Source organism: Phodopus roborovskii, unplaced genomic scaffold, assembly GCF_943737965.1.
Source record: "Phodopus roborovskii unplaced genomic scaffold, PHOROB, whole genome shotgun sequence".
NCBI classification, from domain to species: Eukaryota; Metazoa; Chordata; class Mammalia; order Rodentia; family Cricetidae; genus Phodopus; species Phodopus roborovskii.
The window spans coordinates 4,345,481-4,372,531 of NW_026125543.1; the positions used below are offsets into that span (position 1 = coordinate 4,345,481).

At 37.0% G+C, this 27,051-nt stretch overlaps 1 protein-coding gene across 2 annotated transcripts; it reads left to right on the forward strand.

Moving 5' to 3' along the window:
- Nucleotides 1-346: 346 nt before the first annotated feature.
- Nucleotides 347-26,996, forward strand: Eif2a (eukaryotic translation initiation factor 2A). Of its 2 annotated transcripts, none has more exons than XM_051176990.1 (14): nt 347-374; nt 6,939-7,008; nt 13,119-13,193; nt 15,482-15,600; nt 17,777-17,876; nt 18,429-18,511; nt 19,198-19,271; nt 19,400-19,544; nt 19,661-19,777; nt 21,073-21,644; nt 23,251-23,364; nt 24,454-24,570; nt 25,983-26,048; nt 26,625-26,996. In XM_051176990.1, exons 1-14 carry the CDS (start codon nt 347-349, stop codon nt 26,688-26,690), a joined length of 1,746 nt encoding a protein of 581 aa, XP_051032947.1. In that variant the 3' UTR covers nt 26,691-26,996. The 2 variants fall into 2 exon arrangements, with proteins under 2 accessions (XP_051032947.1, XP_051032948.1); XM_051176991.1 differs by lacking the exon at nt 347-374 and adding an exon at nt 12,429-12,530 and having other exon boundaries at nt 6,937-7,008.
- The last annotated feature ends 55 nt before the right edge of the window (nt 26,997-27,051 follow it).

The following is a 27,051-nucleotide window of genomic DNA, read 5'->3' on the forward strand; positions in this document are numbered from 1 at the left end:
AAGTGCCCAACAACCGGACAGCACAGCCGGCAGCCTCGAACTACTCCGGGTTCGGCTGCCAACGTCAGCACTGGGCAGGCCCCGCCCCGCGGAAGTGCGAACTCCGCCCGCTCCAGAGAGGGAGGGCGAGGGCCGGCCGCAGCCTCGGCCCGGCCCTTCCACGCTCCGGAAAGCGAGACCCAGAGCTGCGCGTGCGCGCCCAGAGACCGGAAGTGGATTGGCCCCGATGCTGGCGGCGCCGGAAACACCAGCTTGCAGTCTCTGAGCTTGGGGAGACGTGTAGGGGCCGGGTTCGGCCTTCATTGAACTCTCACCCCAGCGCATGGGTTTCTCTTTCCGGGACAAGATGGCGCCGTCCACACCGCTGTTGACAGGTGAGTTCCGAAAGAGCGAGACACGCTTTCTTCGGAGTGGCTTCTTCTGTGCCTTCGCGCTGGAGAATTAATTACCTGCAAGCCTCGGAGTCCGACTTGCCTTTTCTCGTGACTTGCGGAAGGACCGGACTGTCTTTTCATTTTATTCGATAATAGCGTGGCCATGGGAAGTGAAGCTTCCTTCCGTCTCTAACATCCACTCCTCCCAGTTACCCGTCCATCATTCTTCATGGTCCGCAGGAATAGACAGACAGCAGAAAGTGCTGGTTGGATGTGTGACCACTGGTCTGCAATACTAATGTTGCTTGGACCTTTCTTAAATCACCTGCCTCTGTAATAGAAAACAAACGCGACTCCACACTTGGAACTCCTCTAAACTGAATTAAAAATCATGTACTCCGTATTTTCATGAGGTTTGAAGGACTGAATAGGGAGCGAGAAAATTCAAGTACAGGTTGGATTTCATGATGAAGTTGTGGCTTAGGGTGGCAGCAGTAAGCAGGTTAATGATAGTCTAACTTTTTCAGTTGAAGCAGTTGTGAGCATTTTAGAAGTAGAACATGGGAATTTGAAGCTGACACAGTTTGTAGTGGTTTCAAGAAAATGAACTCTTCGACAACATCGGGGAAGGACGGGATCATTAGGAAAAAATTCTTATTTTTGAGAGTCAGGAGTTATGTCCTTCTGAGGCATGGCAAAGCTTTTTATGCATCTAACCATTCTAGGAATACATTTTAAGATCCATGCTTCTATTCATTTAGACTACCATAATTTATTCACAAAATATTTATAAAATGATAGCTATATCTGCTGAACACTATGCTAGACACATTATTTTGTTTTGTTTAGATTTATTGTTTAATGTATGTGTGTGTGTTCGAGCATGTACACTGGAGTTCAGGCTTTAAGAGGCCCAGAAGAGGTTGTGGGATTCCCTGGAGTTGGAGTTACAGTTGTGAGCCCAACCCTAAGAGAGTACTGAGAACTGAACTGGAGTCTTCTGGAAAAGTAGCACGTATTCTTAGTGTTAAGCCATCCCTCCAGCCCTCTGAGACTGTTTACTTGGAATAATTGTGTAATTAAATGGTTTCGATAACTTCATAAAGATGAGTTTGTTACTTAGAGCTTTTAATACTAAATGAATATTTGACTTCTCTTTAAAAAAATTTCAGGCAGTGTAAAGTCCGTCCTGATTAGCCCATCATATGGATCACTCACGATATCGGACTAGCTCTTGACATTGCTTTTCCATCCCATCTTATTTTGTATCCCATCAGTACTGAGTTGCTTGATAATGTTCTTTAAACTATTCTTTAGGATTATCCTATTCTTCCTGTTGATTTGTCGAGCTTCTCCAGACAATTTCCCACACTTCTCGGACACTTTCTGAGTTATTTTTTATACCTTCTATATACTAGGGGATTTTTCTTTTAAAAACACCTCCCAGAGGAAATTCTCTGTTGAGATATTTTCTTTTCTTGCTAGACTGTAAACTTCTTGGTGTTGGGGGTAGAGTTTTATTCATCCACACCTTTTCAGTACCTTGTCCAAACCCCAGTAACTAATAGACACTAAACAAAGGAAAATAAATTAATGAAGAACAGATTGTGTATAATCAAATTAACAAAGAATGACAATTTTTCTTACAGTGCTCAAAGTTGAAGTTTTGTTCTGACACTTTCTCAGAATCTCATAATTCTTAGAAGCCCAAAGATTACTTGGCCAGATTTACACTACAAATGTTCAGAGTCAGATAATACTCAAATATTTCCACTCTATCTTCTACCAATAAAACACACTGCTTAATCTCTTAAACATTCTTAGTTTTTAGTAAGTATCTAAAAAATACTTACAGATTTTTAGATCTGTGAGTAATTTAAACAGTGAATTTTATTGTTATGATTGTAAGTCAAAAATAAGAAAAGACCAAAACATGTGAAAAGTGAGTTTTTAAACACTTTTTAGTGTCGATTGATTCAAGTATTTATATGACTTCTAAAATCTATTCTTTTTATTCCCTGGTTCTTTTGTTTCTTTCATTAAAGGAGAAGATTCATCCTCAGGTAGATATTCATCCAGCTTAGTAACTCTAAAGAAGAGATCTTTTCAATGTTTGGCCAGCATTCCCAACAGAAATCTCAAGGCTGGCTGTCTTTGCATTGGGTTCACTCTGCATCATTGTATCAGCCAACTATTGATCAGGGGATCAGGACCAAATTATATTCTCACCTTTGGATATTCTTAAGGGAAATTAGTGTTTCCTAAAAATTAGTGGCTTGATATTAGGTATGTAAAAATGATATCCATTATACTAACTCTCTAGTTATCAAAAACCAATTCATAACTGAGTATGAATATACTATTTTAGCAAATTTTACATTCTGTTCACTTAATCACATTCAAACACTTGTAATTATATTGAATTCCTTATCAGAACACGGTATATATATAGAGAAAATGTATTGCATTTATTTAAAAGCTTTGAGGTCTTAGATTTTTGTCCTCTATTCTAAAAGCAAGACCATTTTTGGTTAATGTGAAGTTTCCAGTTACTTAATTTCTGCTATTATGTTATCAAAATATTACTAAAAATAATTACCAAAAAAAATCTTTATTTGGATACCATTTAAGACTCATTGAAGTTGCAGAACAGTATAATAAAAAAGTACTGAGCCTTCCCCAACGATAACATAACATAAACATTGAATATTATCAAAGCCAGGAAGTTCACACTGGCACAGTAGTATTCACCAAACTACAATCCTTACCTAAGTTCGTGTGTGTGTGTGTGTGAGAGAGAGAGAGAGACTAGGTGATTTTATTACATTTATGTCGGGTCCCAAAGAAACTCTGGACAAATGACTAACTGTAGTATGCCTGTTAGCATACTAAAGCACATTGTAGCCTTTAGGGTCTCTCAGCATTGTAAGTACCTGTTGTAGCGTCTTGTCTCCTCTCAGCTCTTCTCACCATACCCCTTACCATAAACCCCTCTAACCCAGGCACTTCAGTTTCCTCCCCTTCTCACAGCTCCTGAGTCCCATGAAAATCTACCATTTCGGCCATGTTCTTTCTTGGCTATCCTTCTTTGCTCTCTTGGCCCCCTCTCTTTTCTCTTCTTTCATTTCCCCCTCACTCTCTCCTCTCATGGCCTGGTTCAGTCTGGACTCTTCAGATACCTCTGGCTGTACTCTCCCTCATACCTACAATAAAATCTCAGCCATACCTTGGAGAGGTTATGTCCTTATTTACATTCAGTATATACATTTTTGAAGCCATTATCAGAATATAGTACAAGAAACTCTTGTATTTCCATTTTACAATAAACATTTTTTTTAAATTTAACTTTATTTTATGTGCATTGGTGTGAAGATGTCAGGTTCCTTGGAATTGGAGTTATAGACAATTGTGAGCTGCCATGTGGGTGATGGGAATTGAACTCAGGTCCTCTGGAAGAACAGCCAGTACTCTTAACCATGGAGCCATCTCTCCAACCCTCTGCAATAAACATTTTTATGGTTTCAATCCTTAACAGCCACAGTTCTGTTTGGCTTTACAATAATTTAGTCATTTCAAAAGTATTGTATATATGAAATCATTAGAAAGGTGACTTTGGGTATTTTGTTTTCCAAGTTTCCTTTTTTTAGAATGTCAGTATGAACAGCTTAATGTGGGGCTTCACACCTATAATCCTAGCATGTGGGAGGCTTGGTCAGAGGATCACTGTGATTGCCAAGACAACATGAAGTATAATTAATGTGAGATTGTGTCTCAAAAGTAAATAAATCAAAGTAAAAATCAAATTGAGTGAATAAGAACTTGAGAATATACATGTTGAAAAGCAATTGATTAATTTGACTCCAAGATAGTGCCTAAAAAAGGCAGATACCAAGAATAGATCACATGAGACATTGAATGTTTTGAGCCAGAAAAGCATGGCAGTTTTCACACTGGTTTTTAAAATTGGCACATGTTGTTTTCTAAGACTTCAGTTCTGTGTGTGAGTGTGCTTGACATGGGTTTTGTTTTTCTTCTTGTTGCTGTTTTTTTCTTAACTGCTACTATTTTGGGATTTACCATCTGCCCCAGTGAAGTATAAATCTTAAATACAGATTTTAGAAAAGCCATTATGGTTGTCTAAATATCCAGAGTTCCCATACCGTTGCCAGAAATTAATATAGAGGACCAGTGCTGCCAGTGAAAAGTCACTAAAGCTGAGGAAAGCTCTCCTGGTTTAGAACACAGACAGCTGAAAAGTTTGCTGTTGTCTGTCCATCCAGTTAGGCACATGCGCATGGGCTAGCAGTGAGAGTAACAGAACACTTTGATCATGTTCACCTTTTATATTCCTTATTAGGACTGTACTCATAGCTTGCCATTCTATTTTATATCTGTATGTAAATCTGAAAAGGCTTAGTGTATTAGATTCTACTACACCTCAGTGAGAATGACCTTACACTGGCTAAATTTCTACATATTGTGCAACTGAAGTCTGGCCTTAATAAATGCCCCGTTTGAATTTTTATTTGTTTTATCCCTGTAATGTTTGTTACCATGTGACTTTCGCTGGATGAGGTAGCACATGCCTTTAATTCCAGCACTAGGGGGCAGAGGTAGTCGAAATTCTGTGAATTCAAGGCCAGTCTGGTCTACTTAAGAATATTCCAGGCTAGGCAAAACTACATAGTGAGATACTGACTCTTAAAACAATTAATTATAGTATTAAGAAAATATAGCCTATTCAAAATCCTAATGTATATTTCGTACACTGCAGCAGGTTTGGTGCTGAGAAATGCTGCCTTCCTTCCCTGTGTAATAGCAGAACTTGAATGCTATAAAGAATAAAACTTCAGGGCTATAGAGGTAGATGAGTGGTAGATACACTTAACCTTAGTGTATATAAGGTTGATTCACACACACACATAATAATAATAATAATAATAGGTTTATAATGTATTTTCTCTGGGCATGGTTCCTCATTGGAGGCTGATCTATGTAAGTTCCAGGCCAACTTGGTCTACATAGAGAGTTCTAGTGAGGTCATCTGTGGCTGCATCATGAATCATGATTCCTGCCTTGTCTCAAAAAAAAAAAAGAAGTTCACAAACCTTCATACTGTTAAAATCTAGGACATATTTTGGCATAGAGCATTTTACAAACTTCATTATAATTTTTTAAAAAAGGGTATTTTCAGCATTTGATTCAAATTATAGCAGTAGATCAAACTGGCCTCAAACTGTTCCTGCCTCAGCTGCCTGAATATTGGAATGATAGGAGTGCCACTATACCTAATTAGACAGTGGTAAAGTGTTTTTAATCCCCAACACTTAGCACATAGTGGAGGCATACAGGAGCACATCAAATAGTCTGTAAGTTATTGTGAACAGAGTTTCAGTTTTGAAATGGACAAAGTGTGATAGGCTCCATTCTGTGGTAGGGTACTGATGGGGGCTGTCTTCCTAAAATAGTTCAGCTGCTATTCTGCATATGAGAAAGTGGCATCCAGCTGTTTGCTTACATACATCTAACAAATGTAGAGTTTTTTTTTTAATGTGTTTACTTATTTGTTTTCTGTTTGCTAAATTGGCAACTTCATAAAAATGTACTTATCATTTTGTTCACTTATGGTTCCCTTACTTTCATCCTAACTAAAAATGATTTGCTGTTCTTTTGGACTTCCTGATACCTGAAACTGAGGTAGTTAATTCTCAGTCAGGCTAAGTATTTTTCTGACAACTGCCTCTTAACAGTTCTTGGGCATAGAAAGACATGAAAGGATTAGAATCTATTAACTTTACTGCTTTCCTAGTAGGTAAGACAAGGGTAAACGAGACTAACTAGGAAAAATGGAAATGTAATAGAAGCTATGGGAGTTAGTTAAATTTTCTTCCCTTGGGTGCTTAAGTGCTGTTGAAGTAGCAATCCATCACTAAGTCCTGTTACATTTTCCTACATGTTACATCCTCATTGCCTGCTTTTCATCCCTACTGGTCCACTCTGAATCTAATGTCCACAGTCTTCTGTGAGACTACTACATACTTTATCCAGTTCATTTTCTACATTGCTCCAGATTGATCTTTTCAAAATGCAAGTCTGCTTTTGGAAATCAGCCTGAAACTCTTGAGGTTTTAGTCTTAAGATACATTATTTAACTTGAATATCCATTTTTCCTAAGTATGATGCCTATTTTTCTTCTCTCCAGCTTCTTTTTAAGCTTCTTTCTGGTTTTTGATGTTCTTTCTTATCTTTCCCTTGAGTTGTTTGAAATTGTTACTGTTGTCTTTATTTAACTGTATCCAGCTAAGTTTGAGCTCTTTCAACTGTGATACAGTTGTTTTTGTTTTGATGGTTACCTTGTTTTGAAGTTCTCAAGTTGCTTACTTCTATTCATTTACATGATTTTTATGTGGAAAGGCAAGAAAGTGGACTTGAAATGTTAACATTATAGTATAAGGATATGTTTCATGATTTCACTGTATTTTGAAAACCCTTTGCTTTTCAGTAACATTCAGTAATATCACTGAGTACTTAGAGTAATCAAGTTTCTTTCCATTGTTTCTTTAGTTCGAGGATCAGAAGGGCTGTACATGGTGAATGGACCACCACACTTTACAGAAAGCACAGTGCTTCCAAGGTATAGCTTCTGTTAAATGATAAATAAGAAACATACAATGCACTCCAAAAGATTTTTTTGTTGCTATTTCTTAAAATGCTTTAATTTTTATGTGTATGGGTATTTTCCCTATGTGGGTGTCTATGCAACACTTATGTGTGTAGTGCTCATGGAATCAGGGGAGGGTGGTATATACTCTGGAACTGGAGCTACAGGTAGTTGTGAGCTGCCAAGTGGATGCTGGAAACTGAAGCTGGGTCTTCTGGAGGAGTAGTGAATGCTCTTAATTGTTGAGCCATCTCTCAGTCCAAAAAGAAAAGTAATAGATAAGCTAGTTTCTTGGGATATCTTATTAACAAGATGGAAAGAATACTTATTCTTTGTCAAGAAAAATAATCTTCGGATTTAAAAAATCAACAACTTAGGGTCTAGAGAGATAGCTCAGTAATTAGGGACACATACTGCACTTCCAGGGGATCCAAATTAGGTTCTCAGCACCTAATTTGCAACTTAAATTGACCCATTTCTATTCATTTACATGTTGCCACATGATTTGTGGCTTTTACCTCTCCTCCTATGTGTCCCCTGTGTGTCTGCTGGTGACTCCACTTTTCTTTCCACCATTCTTTCTGCCCTGAAAATCTTGCCTAGCTGTTGGCCATTTAACTTTGTATTAAACTAATTACAGTGGCATATTTTTACACAGTGTAAAGGTCTATTCCACAACATTTCCCCCAACATAAAACTATAAACAATATGAACAGTGTCCAGTCCATTTGTATTTGGCATATTTGGAGAAAATACTCCATTATTAATTCTATCTTGATGAGCCTAAAGCTCTGTACCTAATTTACCTATCATAATTAAGAACAATTACAGTTCTCACAAAGACCCCAGAAGGATATAATATTACCTGTGTAAACAGGGAATGCAGAGCAAACAACTTCCAAACCTACAAGAACTGATAGGTATCTGTCTATCTAGGTGCCTGGATAGTCACCCCAAGGTTCCTCTGCAATGTTGGAGCATCCATCTTCCATGGAAAAACTAGCCATAATGTTTGTTGTCCATTCTCTGTGTAATGGGAAAGCACAAGGCTTATCTGCAGTCTTGACTAGAATAGTCTGTGAGGCTAGACCGTCTCAGCCAGCAGCCTTGAAGCTGTTTTGGATGCAGAACTCAGAAGAAACTATAACAGAGGTTTTCTGAGAGGCTGGATCACCTGGGCTACCAGTTTTCATTGGTGTCTGGTCCCCTTGCTCTGAAAACACAAACTTTTAAAGGTAACATACATACCTGCTTTAACATAAGTATGGACTTTGCAGTGTACACAAGTCAACCAAAGATGATTTTGTGTTTATGTTTGATCAGTAAAATATATGTCACAAAATCATAACCTCTTTCCCAATGTTCATGTACCACCACCAGATGTGCTTTATTAATCTTATAGACATTTCTCAAGCTAATCAAGTTGGCAGTCAAAATTAATCATTAGAATAATTATATTAATTTCATTAGGAACTAAATAATTTTAGAATAAAAATAAGGACTTCTATGTATTCATATGAGCACATGATTTCATCTTATAAATTTATTTATGGGCTAGAGTGGTGGGTCAGTGTCGGGAGCATAGCATGAACATCCTTGTGCCCACAGATCTCCAGAGAAACCAGGAATGTTAAGCACATAGGCTTATTTTTCCAGTGGGAAAGATGAAAAACCTGTTCTTCTATCCAGAAAGCTGAGAATTAGAAGTGAATAATAGTCTGGTGATCTGTATTATCTGTTTGGCCAGGTCATATCATGCTTTTGCAACGAGACTGTAGATGACTAGTAATCTAAATGACCCTGATAGCCAGAGGCTCCCCCCCAAACCCTTACAACCAGAACTAGAGGTGGCTAATAGCCCAAATGGCCTCTATGTTATCTCTGTGACTGAGACCAGGCCAGATCCTTTTGCCCTTAAGCTAGTACAGGTAGCTAAAACCCATTCTCTTGGAGGGAATGGCATGGACCCTGATTTGATTTTTAATGTAATTATGTTTCTTTGCATTCAGGATTGTATTACAACAGGAAACTTTTCTTTCAAATTGTACTGGGCTTAAATACATTGGGAGCCACCTAGTACTAGGCTCCACTATGTCTGATCCAGGTTGACAAAGTCAGTCTTTACTGGGTTTTTATTCTTTTCTCCTTGCAGGGTTCACTTCCCTGTATGACCCCTTACCCCCCACGCCAACTCAGCTCCGTAATTAAACTGCTTGTTCTTTCAGAGGACCCAAGTTCTGTTTCTAGCACCCACAGTGCTTATAATCTCATGTAGATCTGATCCCAAGGGATCCAGCTCCCTCCTCTGGTCTCCAATGGCAACAGTTCACATGTAACTTGAATGAACACATGTGCACATACATACACTGCAAATGAAAATTTAAAACTCTTAAACATTTGAACCCTGTTGAAGATCAGTAAACAGTGGTAAGAGAATAATGGGCCTTATGAAAAGGCCATAGAAATCAACTGAAAGAGTTAGTTCAATGCCAGCCTAAGAAGGGACAATGTGAACACTAAGAATTACACTGCAAAGTAAAAATAAAAAAGTAAATACATTAATACTCCAGAAAAAAAATCTTCATCTCACTTGTGTATCTATGGTACTACTTCTCTCTCTTCCAACAGGGTTTCTTTATGTAGCCCTGGAATTTGCTTTGTAAGACCATTGCAGACCTCGAACTCAGAGATCCACCTGCCTCTGCCTCCTGAGTGCTGTGACTAAAGGCATGAGCCACCACGCAAGCCTGCAAGACCCGTATTTCATAGTAACAAATAGTTGATGAACACTATTTTTTTAATAGGGTTTGTTAATAAATGCAGGAAGAATATGGGATATTTTGTAACCAGAAAGCAATTGTGGGTTTATACTAGTGCCTTTCAAGCCTTAGAATATATCAAGATTGTCTGGAAAAAGTGGGGATATAGTTGAGTGGAGTATATACCTAGCCTATAGTTGGAATCCTAAGACATCTGTAACTAGATAGTGTGTTTTAGTGTTTGTTTTGATTCTAAGTGTTAGAACTTCTCCCTCCCTGTACTTTGCGTAGTGATGTTGGAAACAAACTCTTCCCCTAGAGTCTGAGAACAAGCACTGGGTTAGAAGATGAGCTAGCCTGGTCTTTTCAGTTAAGTAGTAAGGGACTGGGAATAGATGGTTGAATCCAGCACAACCTAGCTCTCAGTGAGAGTGGAACAAGGAGATGGCAGCAGCTTCCTTGGGAATTGGAATTTCCCTTCTGATAAAGGGAGTTTTGTTTTCCAGTGTTGGGGATCAAACCCAAGTTAACAAAGTCTTTAAAAAGATTACAAAACTGAATCTTACCAATATTTTAGATGCTTTAGAATGACCTGGGGAGACCTTAAAAAACAGATTCAATCCAGGCCTGCTTAGGGTTCAGCTTGGGCAATTTGATGAGAAATAAAAAGAGTAAAAAGGGCCAGGAATACAGCTTAGTTGTAAAGCACCATCTTAGTTATATGCCAGGCGCTGTGTTTAGTTTCCCATACTGAAAAACAAATGAACAGAAACCTAAAAGAAAGAAAGAAAACTCAAATACAATGTAAGTACTGAATGTTACATGATAGTAAGGAGTTATTTTATGAGATGCCATGGTTTTATTATGGTGTTTTAAAACTGTCCTAATCCAGTTAGAGATATATGTTGAAGTATTTGCATAAACTGATGTAACATTTGATTGAGTGTTTTAAAATTTTTATTTTATGTGTCTGGGTTTCTTGCATGCATATATCAGTGCATCCCATGTGTACAGTACCTGCAGAGGCTTGAAGAAGGCATCAGATCCCCAAGAACTGGATTTAGAGACAACTGTGACTTTCCACATGGGTACTGGGAATCGAACCAGGGTCATCTGGAAGAGCAGCCAATGTTCACTTAACTGCTGAGCCACCTCTTCAGCCATTATTGTTTTGTTTATTTTAATAGTTGAATTAACTTTGTTTTGTTTTTGGTTTTTCAAGATAGGGTTTCTCTGTATATCAGTACTGGCTGTCCTGGAACTCATTTTATAGATCAAGTTGGCCTTGAACTCACTGAGATCCACCTGCCTCTGCCTCCTGAGTGCTGGGATTAAAGGCATGAGCCCCCACCACCCAGCTTGGCAATGAGTACCTACATTTTGTATTTTATTTGAAAAATTATATTGACTGAGCAGCCCCATATCTTTAGTCGATGCACTCAGGAGTCAGAGGCAGGCAGATTTACTGCACAGATTTACAGGCAAAACACTCATACAAATAAAGTAAAAATAAATAAAATCTCAACAACAAAAGAAATAATTGGTCTCTGGATTTTATAAAATTGACATCAGTCTTAAACACAGTTCTAATACAAGTTATTAACATACTGTTTGTGAGGTGGGCATGTTGGTGTATGCCTTTAATTTCAGTATCTGGGAGGCAGGTGGATCTCTCAGCTTTAGGCCAGTCTGGTCTACAGAGCAACTTCCAGGATAGGCATGGCTACACAGAGAAACCTTGTCTCAAAACAAATAAACAAATGTTATTTATAACCATTGAGATAAGGCTATGATTATAGAGTCAAAATAAGGTAAGCAGATATGAGTTGGTTGGAATAGGCTAAAACCTGGGAGGAATTAAGAATAGAAATTTTTTTGTCTTCAGGTTTGAGAATGAGTTGTACTACAGCAAGGCTAGAAACATCTTGTTCATAACTATTTTTGTGGGAAAGGTATTTTGTAAGTTTCATTGTAAAATGAGTATAAGTTACCATTTAATGAAAACAGAAGTTAAAAAAAATAATCTTAAGGTAAATTAATGATGTGTGTTTTAAAAGGGCATATTGGTCAGTTCTTGGTACATTTGCTGTTGCTTAGCAATTGAAATATTTGTTTGCCACTAAGTTCCCCATTTAATTGTCACTACACCAGTAGACATGTACATGTATATTCAGACACATTTCTATCTGGCTAGATCTTCATTGTTATTAGGTGTATTAACAGTGGCCATCTCCAGTAGAGAGTTGTAATATTACATAGTTTTGATTTCTTAATAGAATATTTCCACAGATGATATTCAGAAGTCTGCATCACCATTTACTAAGATCTTTGTATTGTTTTATACATTAAGTCTCCACTGGGGAAATTGATTGAATAGCTTAGTCTTTCAAATCCCCCTTTAGTCCTTAAGGATATTCTGTCCACTACTGTTTTGTTATGCATAGTGTGGGGCCAGTCTCTACAAAGCCTCTGCACTGCAGTCCCTCAGCTTGCTCAGAGATGACAGCTAATAACTTTCACAATCAGGTTCATTGTTTTGGCTTATTTGGTCACTGTCTTGGTGTTCTATTGCTATGAAGAGTTACCGTGGCCATGGCAACTCTTAGAAATCATTTAATTGGGGCTTGCTTATAGTTTCAGAAGTTTAGTCCATTGTCATCATGTTGGGAAGTATGGTGGCATGCAGGCAGAAATGGTGTTGGAGAGTAGCTGAGAGTTCTACATCTGGATCCACAGGTAGGTAGCAGGAAGAGAGTGCAGCTGATCCTGGCTTGAGCATTTGAAACCCCAAAGCCCACCCCCAGTGACATGTTTTCTCCACAAGGCCATACCTCCTAATCTTTCTCAAGTAGTTCCACTCCCTGAGCCTATAGGGCCTATAGGGGCCAGTCTCATTCAAACCACCATACCAAAAAACAATCTATTTCTGAAAATTTATCTGATTGCATTAAACCACTTTCCACCATACTTTATAATGGTTGCTAACATTTATGTCTTAAGAGATGAAGTATTTAGCTGGGTGGTGGTGGCACATGCCTTTAATCCCAGCACTCGAGAGGCAGAGGCAGGTGGATCTCTGTGAGTTCGAGGCCAGCCTGGTCTACTGAGCGAGTTCCAGGACAGCCTCCAAAGCTACAAAGAAACGCTGCCTAGGTTAAAAAAAAAAGGGGGGGGGGGAGATGAAGTATTTAAATAGACAAAAGCATTTTTGGAATGTTTTCTAAAATTTGTGTAAATTAAGTCATTGAATTAATGGATTGTAGACTTTTCAATCAGATTTTTGGAAAGTATTTTAATGTCTTTTAATTTAAACTTGTTTTTCAGGGAATCTGGAAAAAACTGCAAAGTCTACACGTTTAGTAAGGATGGGACGTTGTTTGCCTGGAACAATGGAGAAAAGTTAGTGTTCATTTATGGAAAATTTATTTGCACCATGAATATTACATAGCTGGCATGATTTGAAATGCATGTATTTGATTATCATTGATAAAGTCTATCATTTATTGTCATGTGTAGAGTACTTTGAACACCCTTAAAGGTGTTCGTGTGTGTGTGTCTGTGAATCGAGTTATGAAAGTGACTCTGAATAAGTTACTGTGAAACAATTATTACTGAGGAAATTAAAGTTATTTCAAGTAGTGTTCTAAGTTATTTGTTAGGGTTTCTTAAATTCACTAACATCATTTAGAAAATAATTATTTTTTTGCTTGTTTAGACTTAGATACTTTGTAATTTTGCTGTTAAATCAGTAACCAGTACTATTATTTTTAGTGTATATAAAGCTTAGAAAGAATGATTTATATAGCTTTTATTATGTAAATTGTCAGATTACAAAACTGGTCTTATAAGAATATAATCACATTGAATCTTAGCCACAATGTTAAGGCTTTTTGTTTTGTTTTTGAGACAGGGTCTCTGTACATAGCCCTGGCTATCCTCATATTCACTGTATAAATCAGGCTGGCCTGGAACTCAGAGATATTCCTGCCTCTGTCTTCTTAGTGTTGTGATTAAAGTTGTGTGACACCATGGCCCAGCTTCTCTGTATCAGATGCTAGCCTTTATTTTCTTAAAACGATGTGATCATAAAATAGTATGCATTATTCTAGAGCAAGGCAATCAGATACGGGTATTGATTGTGGTCTTGGTCAATTTGTAACTATCTAATTCAGAAACTATCTTTCCTTAAATAGGATATTTTAAAATTTTATTAAACTAGAAATAACAGTTGAAAATATCACCAACAACAAAAACAAGAAAGCCTCATTTTAAAATGTGTTGTTTAGTTTATAATTTGCAAAAAAATCATTGTGTGTGGGGGGGGGGGGGGGGGGCTATACATGTGCCTGTGTGTAATCTCATTCTTACTGGGTTTTGCTTGTCCTAACCTTGGTATCCTCTTCAGACACAAGCAGAATAAAGTTTATTTCAACAATTTCTTGAATAAGATGGAATGTATATGTATGTGTATGTATGTATGTATGTATGCATGTATGCATGTATGTATGTGTTTACCCTAAAAAGATTAATTTTGGGTATACCTAAGACTGTGGGCCACAGACCAAATACCTTCCAGAATATCCTTCCATGCATTCCAATACATTTATAGACACATCATGCTGCATTGTCTAAAGTTGGACAACCTTGAACTTTTTTTTTTCTTTCTTTTTTGAGATGGTGTCTCTATGTAGCCCTAGCTGTTCTAGAATTGATTATGTAGATCAGGCTGGCTGTGAACTCACAGAAATCTGCTTGCTTCTGACTTCTGAATGCTTGGATTAAAGATGCATGCCACTATGGTCCAGCTCAATTTTTAATGTTTTAAAAAATTATGTATTTATTTTTTTTCCATGTGTATGGGTTATGTGGGTTTTGCCTGCATGCGTATCTGTGCACTGTGTGTGTAGTGTTCATGGAAGCCAGAAGAGGACTGAGACCTAAGACTTGAGTTCCAAGTGTTGTGAGCCATAATGCGAGTGCTGGGACTCCAATAAGGGTCCTCTGGAAAAACAGCCACTGCTCTTAACCTTTGAGCCATCTTTGCAGTGCATTCTGGGACTTCAGTGTAATATAGAGAAGTCAGGACAGGCTGATTTCCAAAAAAACCTTGGCTGTAGCATTTATCAGTAATATGCTGATCAAATCAATTCATTTGATGTTTATAAAATAGAGATGGTGATACTTGTAAGAATTCATATGAGAGATTTACAGAAGGTGGTGAGGCTACTGCATGGGATTATGTAGGAAGCATCCAATATGGAATTACTTTTATTACATGATTATTCAGTAATTTTTAATATGCCTATTAAATATGCCTAAGTTTTGAGCTCTTAATAGACTTGCTTACTGATTTCCCCAACTGGTTTCTATTTATTCAGATTTTAAAAATGCTTTGCCGTTCTGCTGGTACCTGCCTTTCCTCTGACTTGATGACCTTCCCTGCAGCCTAGCCTTGTGCTTACTTAGTTGGAAGTCATATCACTTCTGGGTCTTTCTGCTAATTCTGCACTATTTCTCAATATTTTTTTAATAAAATATATGGTGTTTTTGGAACTTCCTGAAAAGTTCTTTTTATGAAAAGTGAATGATTTGGAGTATTCTATATTTGAAAAGAGACGTGAATGTTTTGGTTAGTGTTGGCTGTTATAAAATGGTATTTTTGCTGAAGTAATTTCTTTTGAAACCAGAGTAAATATGATCAGTGTCACTAACAAGGAACTACTGCACTCCTTCGACGTCCCAAAAGCAGTTTGCCTTGAATTCTCGCCAAATAACACTGTCCTGGCAACGTGGCAGCCTTACACTAGTAAGTATTTTCCCCTTGTGAAAGGACCCATTACATTTGATGGGGAAAAGCTAGGCTTTTAACCTTGTAAGATGGTAATTTAAGGTCAAGCAGACATCCCACCTCTCACCCCCCACCATCTACAAGGAATATGATCTTAGTGCATGACTGAGACTAAAAGTAAGCCACATCCTGTAAGTGGTCTCAGTATCAAGTAGCTTGGGCTGCCCTCAAACTCTGTAGCCATGGATGACCTTAAACTTCTGGTCTGCTGTCAGTACCATCTGGATGCTGAGGTTTCAGGTGTGTACCACAATGCTTCCTCCATCCATGTGGTCCATGAACCAGGGCTTCATGCGGCTAGTTAAGTACTCTACAAACTGAGCTACACCCACAGCTCCAGCTGTTTTCATGTAACCGAGTACTTCCTGTATTGTAACTGTAACTGTAACAATTGAAACTGTTAGGGTTTCACAGAAGAAGTCACAAAAATTTTGTACATAATTTCATGGATAGAAGTTTCATTCTCATTGCCAATCTTAACATATGTAATCATGTAGCCTTTTCTTATATGAAATAAGAACTTTTACCTTTTCACTTTAAGGAAGCTCTTTGAAGATTCTCTTATCCAAATTGCAAGCATCAGTACTTTTGTGTTCCTACTTGTTAAGTAGAATAAGGGTTACTTGCAGGCACAGTGTCCTCTGCCAATAAATATAATAACCAAGAAGGCTTCTAGGTGGGTAGAAGAATATGGATGTAGTATGGATATACTGGCCACAAAGATGATTAATGAGGCAGGTGCATCTCTATGAATTCAACACTAGCCTGATCTACAAAGTGTGTTCCAGAGCAGCCAGAGATACATAGTGAGACTTTGTCTCAAGATAAATAAAAAGTGAATAAATAAACAAGCAAACAATAATTTTTTTCAAAAGATGATTCATTAAAAAGAATGACTTGTGTTCCAGTTAGACAGAATGGGATGGCTCAGGATTTCATCACTCAAGATGGTATGCAATTTAAAATTAATGAGTTATTTATGAGATTTTATTTTTAATATTTTTGGGTCGTGGTTGACTGCAAATAACATACCTCAGGAAGTAAAGTAAAATATAAGTTATGAGATAAAGGAGAAGAAAAGCTGCAAAAGAAAATTTGGAAAGTAACTAACTGCTGTCTAGAAAAGATCTCTAAAGATCTAAAATAATAATGATTTAATCAACATTTAAAATAGTCACTGTAAGCAAAAGACAGTGTAGCAGATATAATATGGAAAAAGTGTTGTTAGGACAGAGTATGGACTATACATGCCTGGGATTCCAGTACTTTTGGGAGGTTGAGACAGGAGGACTGAATTGGAGATGAGTCTAGCTAGAGGGAGACCTTGTCTCTAAAAACGAAAAGCATAAAAACATTGCCCTATTTGACATATTTAAAGCCATTTAATGGTAATGACATATGAACTGTCATATTACCATGCTTTATCCATACAGACATAAGAAAGCGGTATAAAGGCTGTTTTAAAAACATTCTATTAGAGGTTGGGATGTAACATGGTAGAGTATGTTACCCAGCATTCATAAGGCCTCGGTTTGATTCCCACACTGCATAAAGTAGGTGAGGTATCACAGGCCTCTCCAGTACCCAGAGAACCATTAGTTCAAGGTCATTCTCAGCTACACAGGAATTTGAGGTCAGTCTAGAATATATATGACCATGTCTCATTAAAAAAAAAAAAGAGGAAGGGGGGAATCATTCTCTAATAATGACATTCTTTTTAAATATAAAAGTGATAATAGTTCATTGTTGGATTATAAATCTTGGGGTTTTATTCTTTCAAGACGGTTGGACTCTAATGAATCTTGTTTTTCTAATAATTGAAGGGAAATAGATAATCATAAATGATAGGTACAGATCTTCATGACTTAATCCCTTTGACAGTAATATATGTTAGAATTAATAAATAAGAAAGCCCTCAAGTATTCATAAAACTTATAAGCAGTCACTTCAGAGGTTGGTTTTAACTCAAACAGTTGTCATGATTTTTAACAATGAATGATTAATTCCATAATTAAAGACAGGAAGGAAAGTTGATTTTAGGCAATTCTTTTCTTTAATATTCTTAATGCTATTCAAGATTTTTGTGAGAATGAAATCTTAGAAAACAATCACTATAAAGATATTTTCATTGCAGCTTCTAAAGATGGCACAGCTGGGGTACCCAACCTACAGCTTTATGACGTGAAAACTGGGACATGTTTGAAATCTTTCATACAGAAAAAAATGCAAAACTGGTAAATAAATGCTTTAAAGTGCTATTTTTGAAAAAATTTAGATTTATTTTAATGTTTTGCCTGCATGTATGTTTGTGTACCTTATGTATGCCTAGTAGCCTTGGAGGTCAGAAGACATCAGATCTTCTGGAACTAGAGTTATAAATGATTATGAACTACCAAATGGGTGCTAGGAAATGAGCCCTGGTTGTCTACAAGAACAAGTGCTCTTAAATGTTGAGCTATCTCTTTAGCCCACTGAGTTATCTCCCCAGTCTAGAAAGTGACATTTTCATAATATTGCTAATGTCATTGTATGTATTTGTTTCTCTATATTTACTTTGAAGACAAATTATCCTAAAATTCTGGTATTTAAGGGATTTTAAGTATATTGGAATATATTATACTATTATCTCTTTTAGTTTTTAAAAAGAAAGGAACAATATATTTTTAAAGGTGCACCATTTAATAAGATTGTTAAACTGTTGGTAGCAAGTATAATATAAGTATTTTATCTTATACCATCATAGCTTTAATATAGTTTTACTTTTTCCCAATTTTATTTTGACGTAGGTGTCCTTCCTGGTCAGATGATGAAATTATTTGTGCGCGGAATGTTAACAATGAAGTTCACTTCTTCGAAAACAACAATTTTAGTATGGAAAGACTAAACAACTTTACTTACTTTAAATATAGTTTTCAAAGGTTTTTGTTTGTCTTCAGTGCTAAGAATTTTTTCCAGGTTTTGATACATGTTAGCCAAGTGCTCAACCACAAGCTAGCCCTAATCTAATACGTAGTTTTCTTTTCCTCAGTGGCATTATAGGGTCAGCGTCATCCTAAATATTGATGTATTTATTTCATTAACTAGGGTAATACTATTGCATATTAATATGGATTCTTATTGTTTAAAATAGGGTAATCAGTATCAGCTCTCTTATTACTTATCATATAGAATTTCTATATGCACATTTTACACTATCAAGCTGAGGCCAATCTTCCCCATCTAATGGACTCTTTGAATTCTTTGATATAAAGATTGGCATTTATTGGAGCATAAACCATGTGCTTGGCACTGCGTTCTTAAAAATCAGTCCCTGGGAAGTAGGTGGTATAATTAGAATCATCTTATTACTTGCCCAAGTTTATACACCTCATAAATGGGTTAATGGAATTCAAGCCTAGCTCTATCTGGCTCCCACTCATGCCTTTTCTACTGGATTGCTCTGCTTCATGTACATGGAACTACAATGAACAGTTTGTAGTTATGCTATCCTTTTATAATGAATTCAGAGTTTAATGTAAAACACATCAATCTCTAATCCATTTCCTCTCATTTTAGACACAATTGCAAATAAATTACATTTGCAAAAAGTTAATGACTTTAATTTATCACCTGGAAGCCAACCTTATAAGGTAATTCATGTTTTCATTTATTTATATAGAACTTTAGTCTTTTCTCTTTTTTAGAAGTAATTCTAAGAACATCCATCTCAGTATGCTTCTAAGGATTAAGTACTGATTTGTATGCATATGTATCTTAGGTGGCAGTCTATGTCCCAGGAAGTAAAGGTGCACCTTCATTTGTTAGATTATATCAGTACCCCAACTTTGCTGGACCTCAGGCAGCACTGGCCAATAAAAGCTTCTTTAAAGCTGATAAGGTTACAATGCTGTGGAATAAAAAAGGTATGATAAACAGTTTTTCATTTTTGTTATCAAATACTTATTTTGACATTCATATATATATACATGATTTTTAACTTGGACTTTGAATCTAATTGAAATCTGTTTCACTGTTACAGCTACTGCTGTGCTGGTAATAGCTAGTACAGATGTTGACAAGACAGGAGCTTCCTACTATGGAGAACAAACACTGCACTACATTGCAACAAATGGAGAAAGTGCTGTAGTACAATTACGTAAGTTCACGTTCACCCTAACAGTTTTCATGTGGTTAAATTCAATGGCAGTAAACACACATACACGCACACACACAAGATCATCTTCACTTACATAGTGAGTTCAAAGTTAGCTTGAATTACAAGAGACCCTATCCCAACTGCTCTCCCAGCCATAGATAGATGGGTAGATAGATAGATAGATAGATAGATAGATAGATAGATAGATAGATAGATAGATAGATAGATCCAAAGAAATGACAAGGGTTAATAAGCAGACAAGTGATGTAAAGGTGTAAGAAATGGTAAGCTTTCTAATTTCACAAGCTACTTAAATGCCTACTCAGTAACTGGAAAGAAAAATAGGAATGGTACAGGAAAATTACTCTACCAGAAGACAAATGAAATTTCCTTTAATTATTAAAACATAACAGTAATGAAACAAAATGGAAATAAAACCAAGTCATGAATTTAACCTAATAGAGTGGAAAAGATAAAAATAAATGGTATAGAGTATATGTGAAGGAGACTAGAACCTGTTGATAGGCATGAAAGTTGGTACAGCCTGTTCATAGAACGTAAAATATTGTGAGGGTGCATTGCCAAATTATTAACCTCACAGCTGTGTTCTTACATGTTTGTCTACACTTACAATGGAAGAATGTTCAGGGACATTTATAATGGATTCAGAGGCAGAGGATAAGGCAGATTTTTATGTGATCATGTAGAAAAGTCTCCAAAATATGGTACTATATGAAATAACAAAAGCCTAAATAGAGAAGATGCTTTATTTCAAGAAAATATTCTAAAAGGATATTCAAGAGATGAAATGCATTGCCTTGATATAGAAATACTTTTTTTGTGCATGTGTTTTTATATAGTTTGAATTTGTATAGTTAGTTATATAGTGATGTGCAGATATTGTTCATTCAAAAAACAAAGCAAAACAAAAACCCTGTCGCTGGACATGGTAGTCTGTGTCCTAGCACTTTGGAGCTAGGAGGGTCATCTGGATTCAGAAATTTGACTAGCCTGGACATCCTAGCAAAATCTCATTACATTTTTTTTCTAGTAGTAAAGTAATACTGTAAGTCTATATTGGCTTTCATGAGCCCATATTGCCAATGTGTTTAAAAGATACTAAAATTCTGAGAGTTCTTAAATGTATGATTTTGTATTAATACTCATATCATGTAAGAATATTTAATTTTTGAAGTTTGAAAAGCTTGTTTGGCATGCTTATGAGTTATGTGTATTTATATCTTGTGCTAATATTTATGTAATTTTTTACTGTTGATTTGTATCTTTTTTCCTAGCAAAAAACGGCCCAATTTATGATGTCGTTTGGAATTCTAGCTCTACTGAGTTTTGTGCTGTTTATGGTTTTATGCCTGCGAAAGCAACAGTTTTCAACCTGAAGTGTGATCCTGTATTTGACTTTGGGACTGGTCCTCGAAATGCAGCCTTCTATAGCCCTCATGGACATATATTAGTACTGGCTGGATTTGGAAATCTTCGGGGACAAATGGAAGTATGGGATGTTAAAACCTACAAACTTATTTCTAAACCAGTGGCCTCTGATTCTACATATTTTGCCTGGTGCCCAGATGGTGAGCATATTTTAACAGCCACATGTGCTCCCAGATTACGTGTTAATAATGGGTATAAGATTTGGCATTATACTGGCTCTCTCTTGCATAAGTATGATGTGCCATCAAATGGAGAATTATGGCAGGTTTCTTGGCAGCCATTTTTGGATGGAGTATTTCCAGCAAAAACAATAATGTACCAAGCAGTTCCAAGTGAAGTTCCAAGTGAGGAACCTAAAGTTGCAACAGCTTATAGACCTCCAGCCTTAAGAAATAAACCAGTCACCAATTCTAAGCTGGTAAGTAATGGCACAGAAGAAAGTGATTTTGTGTGAAACTCTGTGGACCTTTCCCTCACTGCTTGAGTTCCTTAATATCTACTTAGAATTTACTCCCAAGAGTTCTCTAAGGCCCACAGAAGGTGCAGATGCTGAGCAGCTCATATAATAAACTGAGTAAACAGTTAATTTAAAGAGATGTAAAGTTCAAAAACAATTTTTATATTGAATTTCACACACATGCAATGAAATATGATCATATCTATATTCTGTCTCCTCATCCAACTATCATATTCCCCTCTCAGATTCATGTATTTTTAAAAAAATAGCCCTCTAAGTCTATTTAGTGCTATGTATATGTGCATGGGTATGGGGCTATCTATTGGCAAATGGCCATATCCTTAAAAGCAATGATTCTGTTTCCCCCAACAACTATCACGTACCAGTAATTCTTCAGTAAGGGCTGTAGCCTAGAAACCATCTGTCAGATCTATGTCAGAGTTTGTCTAGCTTGATCTTGTGCAGGTTACCCCAGCTGCTATGAGTTCCTGAGTCCAGTGTCCATGTCCTAACCAGAGGACAGCATCTCACAGCACTCCTCTCCATCCTTCAGCTCTTACATTCCTTTCAACTCCTCTTCTGTGGTGTTGCCTGAGCCTTGATGATAGGGTGGGGTCTGACACCTCCTCTTTAGGGTTTTCTCAGCACTTTAACCAGTAATGAATCTTTCCCTTGATTTCTGCCCACTGAAAAAGGACATTTCTCTAACCAATGTTGTAAGCAGCTCATGTATATGGGTATAAATGTGAATTTTTAGAAGACAATTTAACAATATAACTATTTAGCAAAATAATATCAGGACTTTTGACCAGGATATACAGTAGGAGGCATGTAAAACAAGCCTCAGATCTAATCACTGTTGCAACAGTAGGCACATCTTGCCTGGAAGGGTCAATATTGCACCATACCATACTAGGTAAGACCATTGATGTCTTTTCTTCCCCAGCAGTCTACATAGCACTGTCTGGTACCATGAATGCTTGCCAGCAGGGCTGAATAAACTAGTAATAAGGTACCCAGAGAATTAGTGAACACTTTCAAAAAATTAAACTTCCTATCCTGTTCCTGGCTTGCACAAAAAGAAAACAACATCCTTCTTGACTCAAACATTCTTGAAGCCTCTCAAGTCCCATTGAGATAGTCTATTTCAACAATGCTTAACCTTTCTTGACTAGTAAAGGCTATAACCTAATTTTTTGTTGTGAAGAAAACAAATGAGGTCACTGCTTCCTAATGAGATTATTAATCACATCAAAAAGACCACAGAGAAGCTGTTGTTACTGAGTTTCATAAGAACTATATGTCTCTAGCAGTCCTGAGACAATTTTTTTCTATAAATCAAAAGTGAATTTTTCCTGGGCTTATGTAACTAGAAGGTACATATCTGCTAATAGGGAGGTACTTACTTAACTCTGTTCTAGGAAGAGATTTGAAATGTTCTTGCTAGTTTTCTTAAATAATTCTGATAAAATCGTCCTATACTAATAAAGGTACTTAATTTGCTATTGTGTATGCTTTTTAAACCTTGGACTCCATTTCAGAAGTGCTTGTTTTACATTTTCCATAGCATGAAGATGAACCTCCCCAGAATATGAAACCTCATCCAGGAAGTGACAAGCCATTATCAAAAACAGCCCTAAAAAATCAAAGGAAGCATGAAGCTAAAAAAGCTGCAAAACAGGTATGTGGAGTGCTGAGCTCTTCAAAACCAAGCCAAAAACTACTGTATCTAATGTTAACAGTTAACAGTTGATCTAAGTTTAACAGTTATATTGTGATGGGAGAAAAAGTGGTTGGAATTAGATGTAAATGGCCAGGTAGCTTTCTTTTGTGCCTGCCTGTGAATTAGTATCTGTATCTGTATAGTGGGTAATTGTTAACATCTTTCACTACAGTAGGGTACCTGGGATTTTGCTTGTGTGGTTCTTGCTTGTGGTTCAGGGCTGGCCTTGAAGTCATGCTCCTCCTCCTTCCTTATCCTTCTGACTACTGAAAAGTGTACCACTGTGTCTGCTGTTAGTGGTGCTAGAGACTGAATGCAGGGCTTTGTAAGTGATCTGCTTTGGCTTGCATCTTCATCTTGTGATTCAGTTTTTTTTTTTTTTTTTTTTTTTTTTTTTTTTTTTTGTTTTGTTTTGTTTTGTTTTGTTTTTTTTCTGAGACAGAGTTTCTCTGTATAACAGTTCTGGCTGTTCTGGAACTCACTCTGTAAACCAGGCAGACCTTGAACTCACAGAGATCCACCTGCCTCTGCCTCCTGAGTGCTGGAATTAAAAGCTTGTGCCACCACTGCCCAGCAGCAACAAGCATCTTTACTTACTGAGCCATCTCCATGGCCCAATAATGTAATTTCAAAAGTTAGAATTGCATTATATTCTTCTAAAAAATTGAAGTTGTTCCTTTTCATGGTTAGTATAATATGCGTGTGTGTGTATATATTATATTAGATACTATATACATATGTATATATGTATATAGTATCTATATCTATCTATCTATTCATCCACACATCTCTAGAAATGTGTTCTAATAGGTCAGATTCAAGTTTGACCCCTAGGACCACACAGTGGAAGAAAGGAACCAACTCCTGCAGGTTGTCCTCTGACCACACATGTGCTGTGGCACTTGTGGGAGTCAAGTCTCCTTCTATCATGTGGGTCCCAAGAATTGAATTCAGGTTGTCAGGCTTGGCAGCAAGCACCTTTACCTACTCGGCTGTCTCACACACAGACAGTGAATAGATAAATGTTTAAGTTTGTTTTTCCTTTAGGAAGCAAGAAGTGATTTGGCTCCTACTCCTGTCCCACAGAGTGTACCACGGAACACTATTGCCCAGTCTGCTTCAGGTGATCCAGAAGTAGACAAAAAAATTAAGAATCTAAAGAAGGTGAGGACTGAATAAAAAATAGATATATACATCAGAAGGCTTGTACATGAGAATTGCATAATTAAAATGGAACTCTCCTGCTTAACAGGGACTTAAATTTTAAGTTTTCATTGTTGCTTTCCTTCCATAAAATATTGTAATTTAGAGGAGGTCCTAAGTTCAGTTCATTCACAAATGCTTTTGTAACTGAAACTGCTTATGTTGTTAATTCTGAAGTAATAAGGAACGATAGACATCTGTGTAGGAAAGTCACTTTTTATTGTTGTCTGTCATTGCTGTGCCCTAGAGATTGAACCCAGGGCTCACACATACTAAGCAAGTGCTCCTCTCCTGAGCTACATCCCCAGCCCTGAACATTTCCTCAGCTTTTCCTTGGCTCCTTTTGAGTTAGATAGGAACAGATACTAAGGGTGTGTGTGCTGGGGGTGAGGATTCTCTTAAATCCTGAGATGTTATCCTGCTACAGTGGAATGTTGCAATAGATGCTGAAATCTTTGTTGTACTTATGAATCCATACCTGTACATAAAAACTTGCTATGCAAACCTGACAACCCAAGTCTGATTCCAGAGCTCACAGAGAGGTGAAAGTAGAGGAAACCAGACTCCAGAGTGTTCCTCTGCCTCCGTGTATGCTCCACAGCTTAGAATATGTTTTTTAAAAAATTGCAAAAATCTATTTTGTTCAAATCCATGGTGTTTTGTTTGTGTGTGGGGGATTTTGTTTTGTTGTTTTTCTGGGTTTTCGAGACATGGTTTCTCTGTAGCTTTGGTGCCTGTCCTGGAACTAGCTCTGTAGATCAGGCTGGCCTAGAACTCACAGAGATCTGCCTGCCTCTGCCTCCCTAGTACTGTTATTAAAGGCATGCACCACTAGCACCAGATTTAATCCCGTGTTTTTAACATACAATTTTACTTTTAATTTTTAAAAAGAATTTATCTGAGGTTTTTTTTCTTCTTCTTCTTCTTCTTCTTCTTCTTCTTCTTCTTCTTCTTCTTCTTCTTCTTCTTCTTCTTCTTTCTTCTTCTTCTTCTTCTTCTTGTTTTTATTTTTTGAAATAGGGCTTCTCTGTATAACTGCCCTGGCTATCTGAAACTCACTCTGCAGACCAAGCTGCAGCTAGAATTCAAAAAGATCCACCTGTCACTCTGTGCTGATAGTAAGGGCATGTGCCACCACTGCCCATCTTAGCATTTTTTTGTTTGCTTTATATTTATTTTTATTATTTTTAAAGCATTCTTATTTTACATACAAATCCCAGTTCCTTCTCCCTCCCTTTTCCCCATTCTCCTGCCCTCCCCCCCCCCATTTTAGCATTTTTCAGAGTCCATCTTTGAAGGAAATGTCATATGGTTGTTGTTAAATAATTTGCATTAGAAAGTAACTTTTTCTCCCTCCTTATTTGATTTCACAGAAACTAAAAGCAATAGAGCAGCTGAAAGAGCAGGCAGCCTCTGGGAAACAGCTAGAGAAAAATCAGGTAAGGCTTCACTTCCCCTTTGAGCTCAGGCATTCGTACCCCTGTATCTCTACCACCACCTCCATTTAGTATAAGCAATCATTCAGTCAGGAAAAAAAAGAACCGAACTGAAAAATTTATCTGGGAAACTTTCCAAAATTCTTTTTAATACTTTTTAATTTTCTTTTTAACACTCTTAAAGGTTTTTTCTATGATAGGGAATGCTCAGCCCTAGATTGTGGTGAATGAGTCACAGTTCCTAAGGGGTATCCTAATGCTGCCTCGAACTCAGAGATCTGCCTGCCTCTGCCTCCCTGAGTGCTGGGATTAAAGGTGTGTGTCACCACCGCCTGGCTTTTCTCAGTACTGTTAAGCACAAGTAGATGTAGGAAATCCTGCACTGAAAGGGACAGTATGACAGCTCCATGCATTGTGCCTTGATTCATAACAGAAACAAGTTAGAGTTGCTTTCTAATCAGGGTTTGCCAGTGGATCTGATAAAGTATAAGAATATTCCATCTCTATATTTTGTCCTTTAGGTTACAGATCCAATGATTATTTTCTATTTAGTAACTTTATTGTTTGAAATGTTTCTAGTTGGAGAAAATTCAAAAAGAGACAGCCCTTCTCCGGGAGCTTGAAGATTTGGAATTGGGAATTTGAAGATTCACAGAAAGCAGATTTGTTGGCAGGAACCAGTCTAAGCCAATATGTTAGCCCCATGGTGTTCATGGACTCCACATGCCCACCTTTTACATCAGTCTGTATTTTTAACCATTTATCCAAGGCTGCATATGTGTGATTATTTAATGATGTCCACTAAGTTGACTTTTACATCTGCACCCTGTATCATGTCAGTATATGATAAAGAGAGATGATTGTTTTTTCAGATAAGCTTGAAAAATTGACAGGCATTTGTTTTTAATGGGTAACAGTATTTCCTATATAAATAAATACATTTTAAATTTATTTTTGCCTTCAAGTTAAGATGTTCTTTATTATAAATTTATAGGATGTATTATTT

Bases quoted from the DNA above. Each gene is read 5' to 3' on its own strand.
- Eif2a (XM_051176990.1), top strand. From the start codon at position 347: ATGGCGCCGTCCACACCGCTGTTGACAG. The intron at 15,601-17,776 runs GTAAGTATTTTC...TTTTCATTGCAG, and splicing joins AACGTGGCAGCCTTACACTA to CTTCTAAAGATGGCACAGCT. The intron at 19,272-19,399 runs GTAATTCATGTT...TATGTATCTTAG, and splicing joins CTGGAAGCCAACCTTATAAG to GTGGCAGTCTATGTCCCAGG.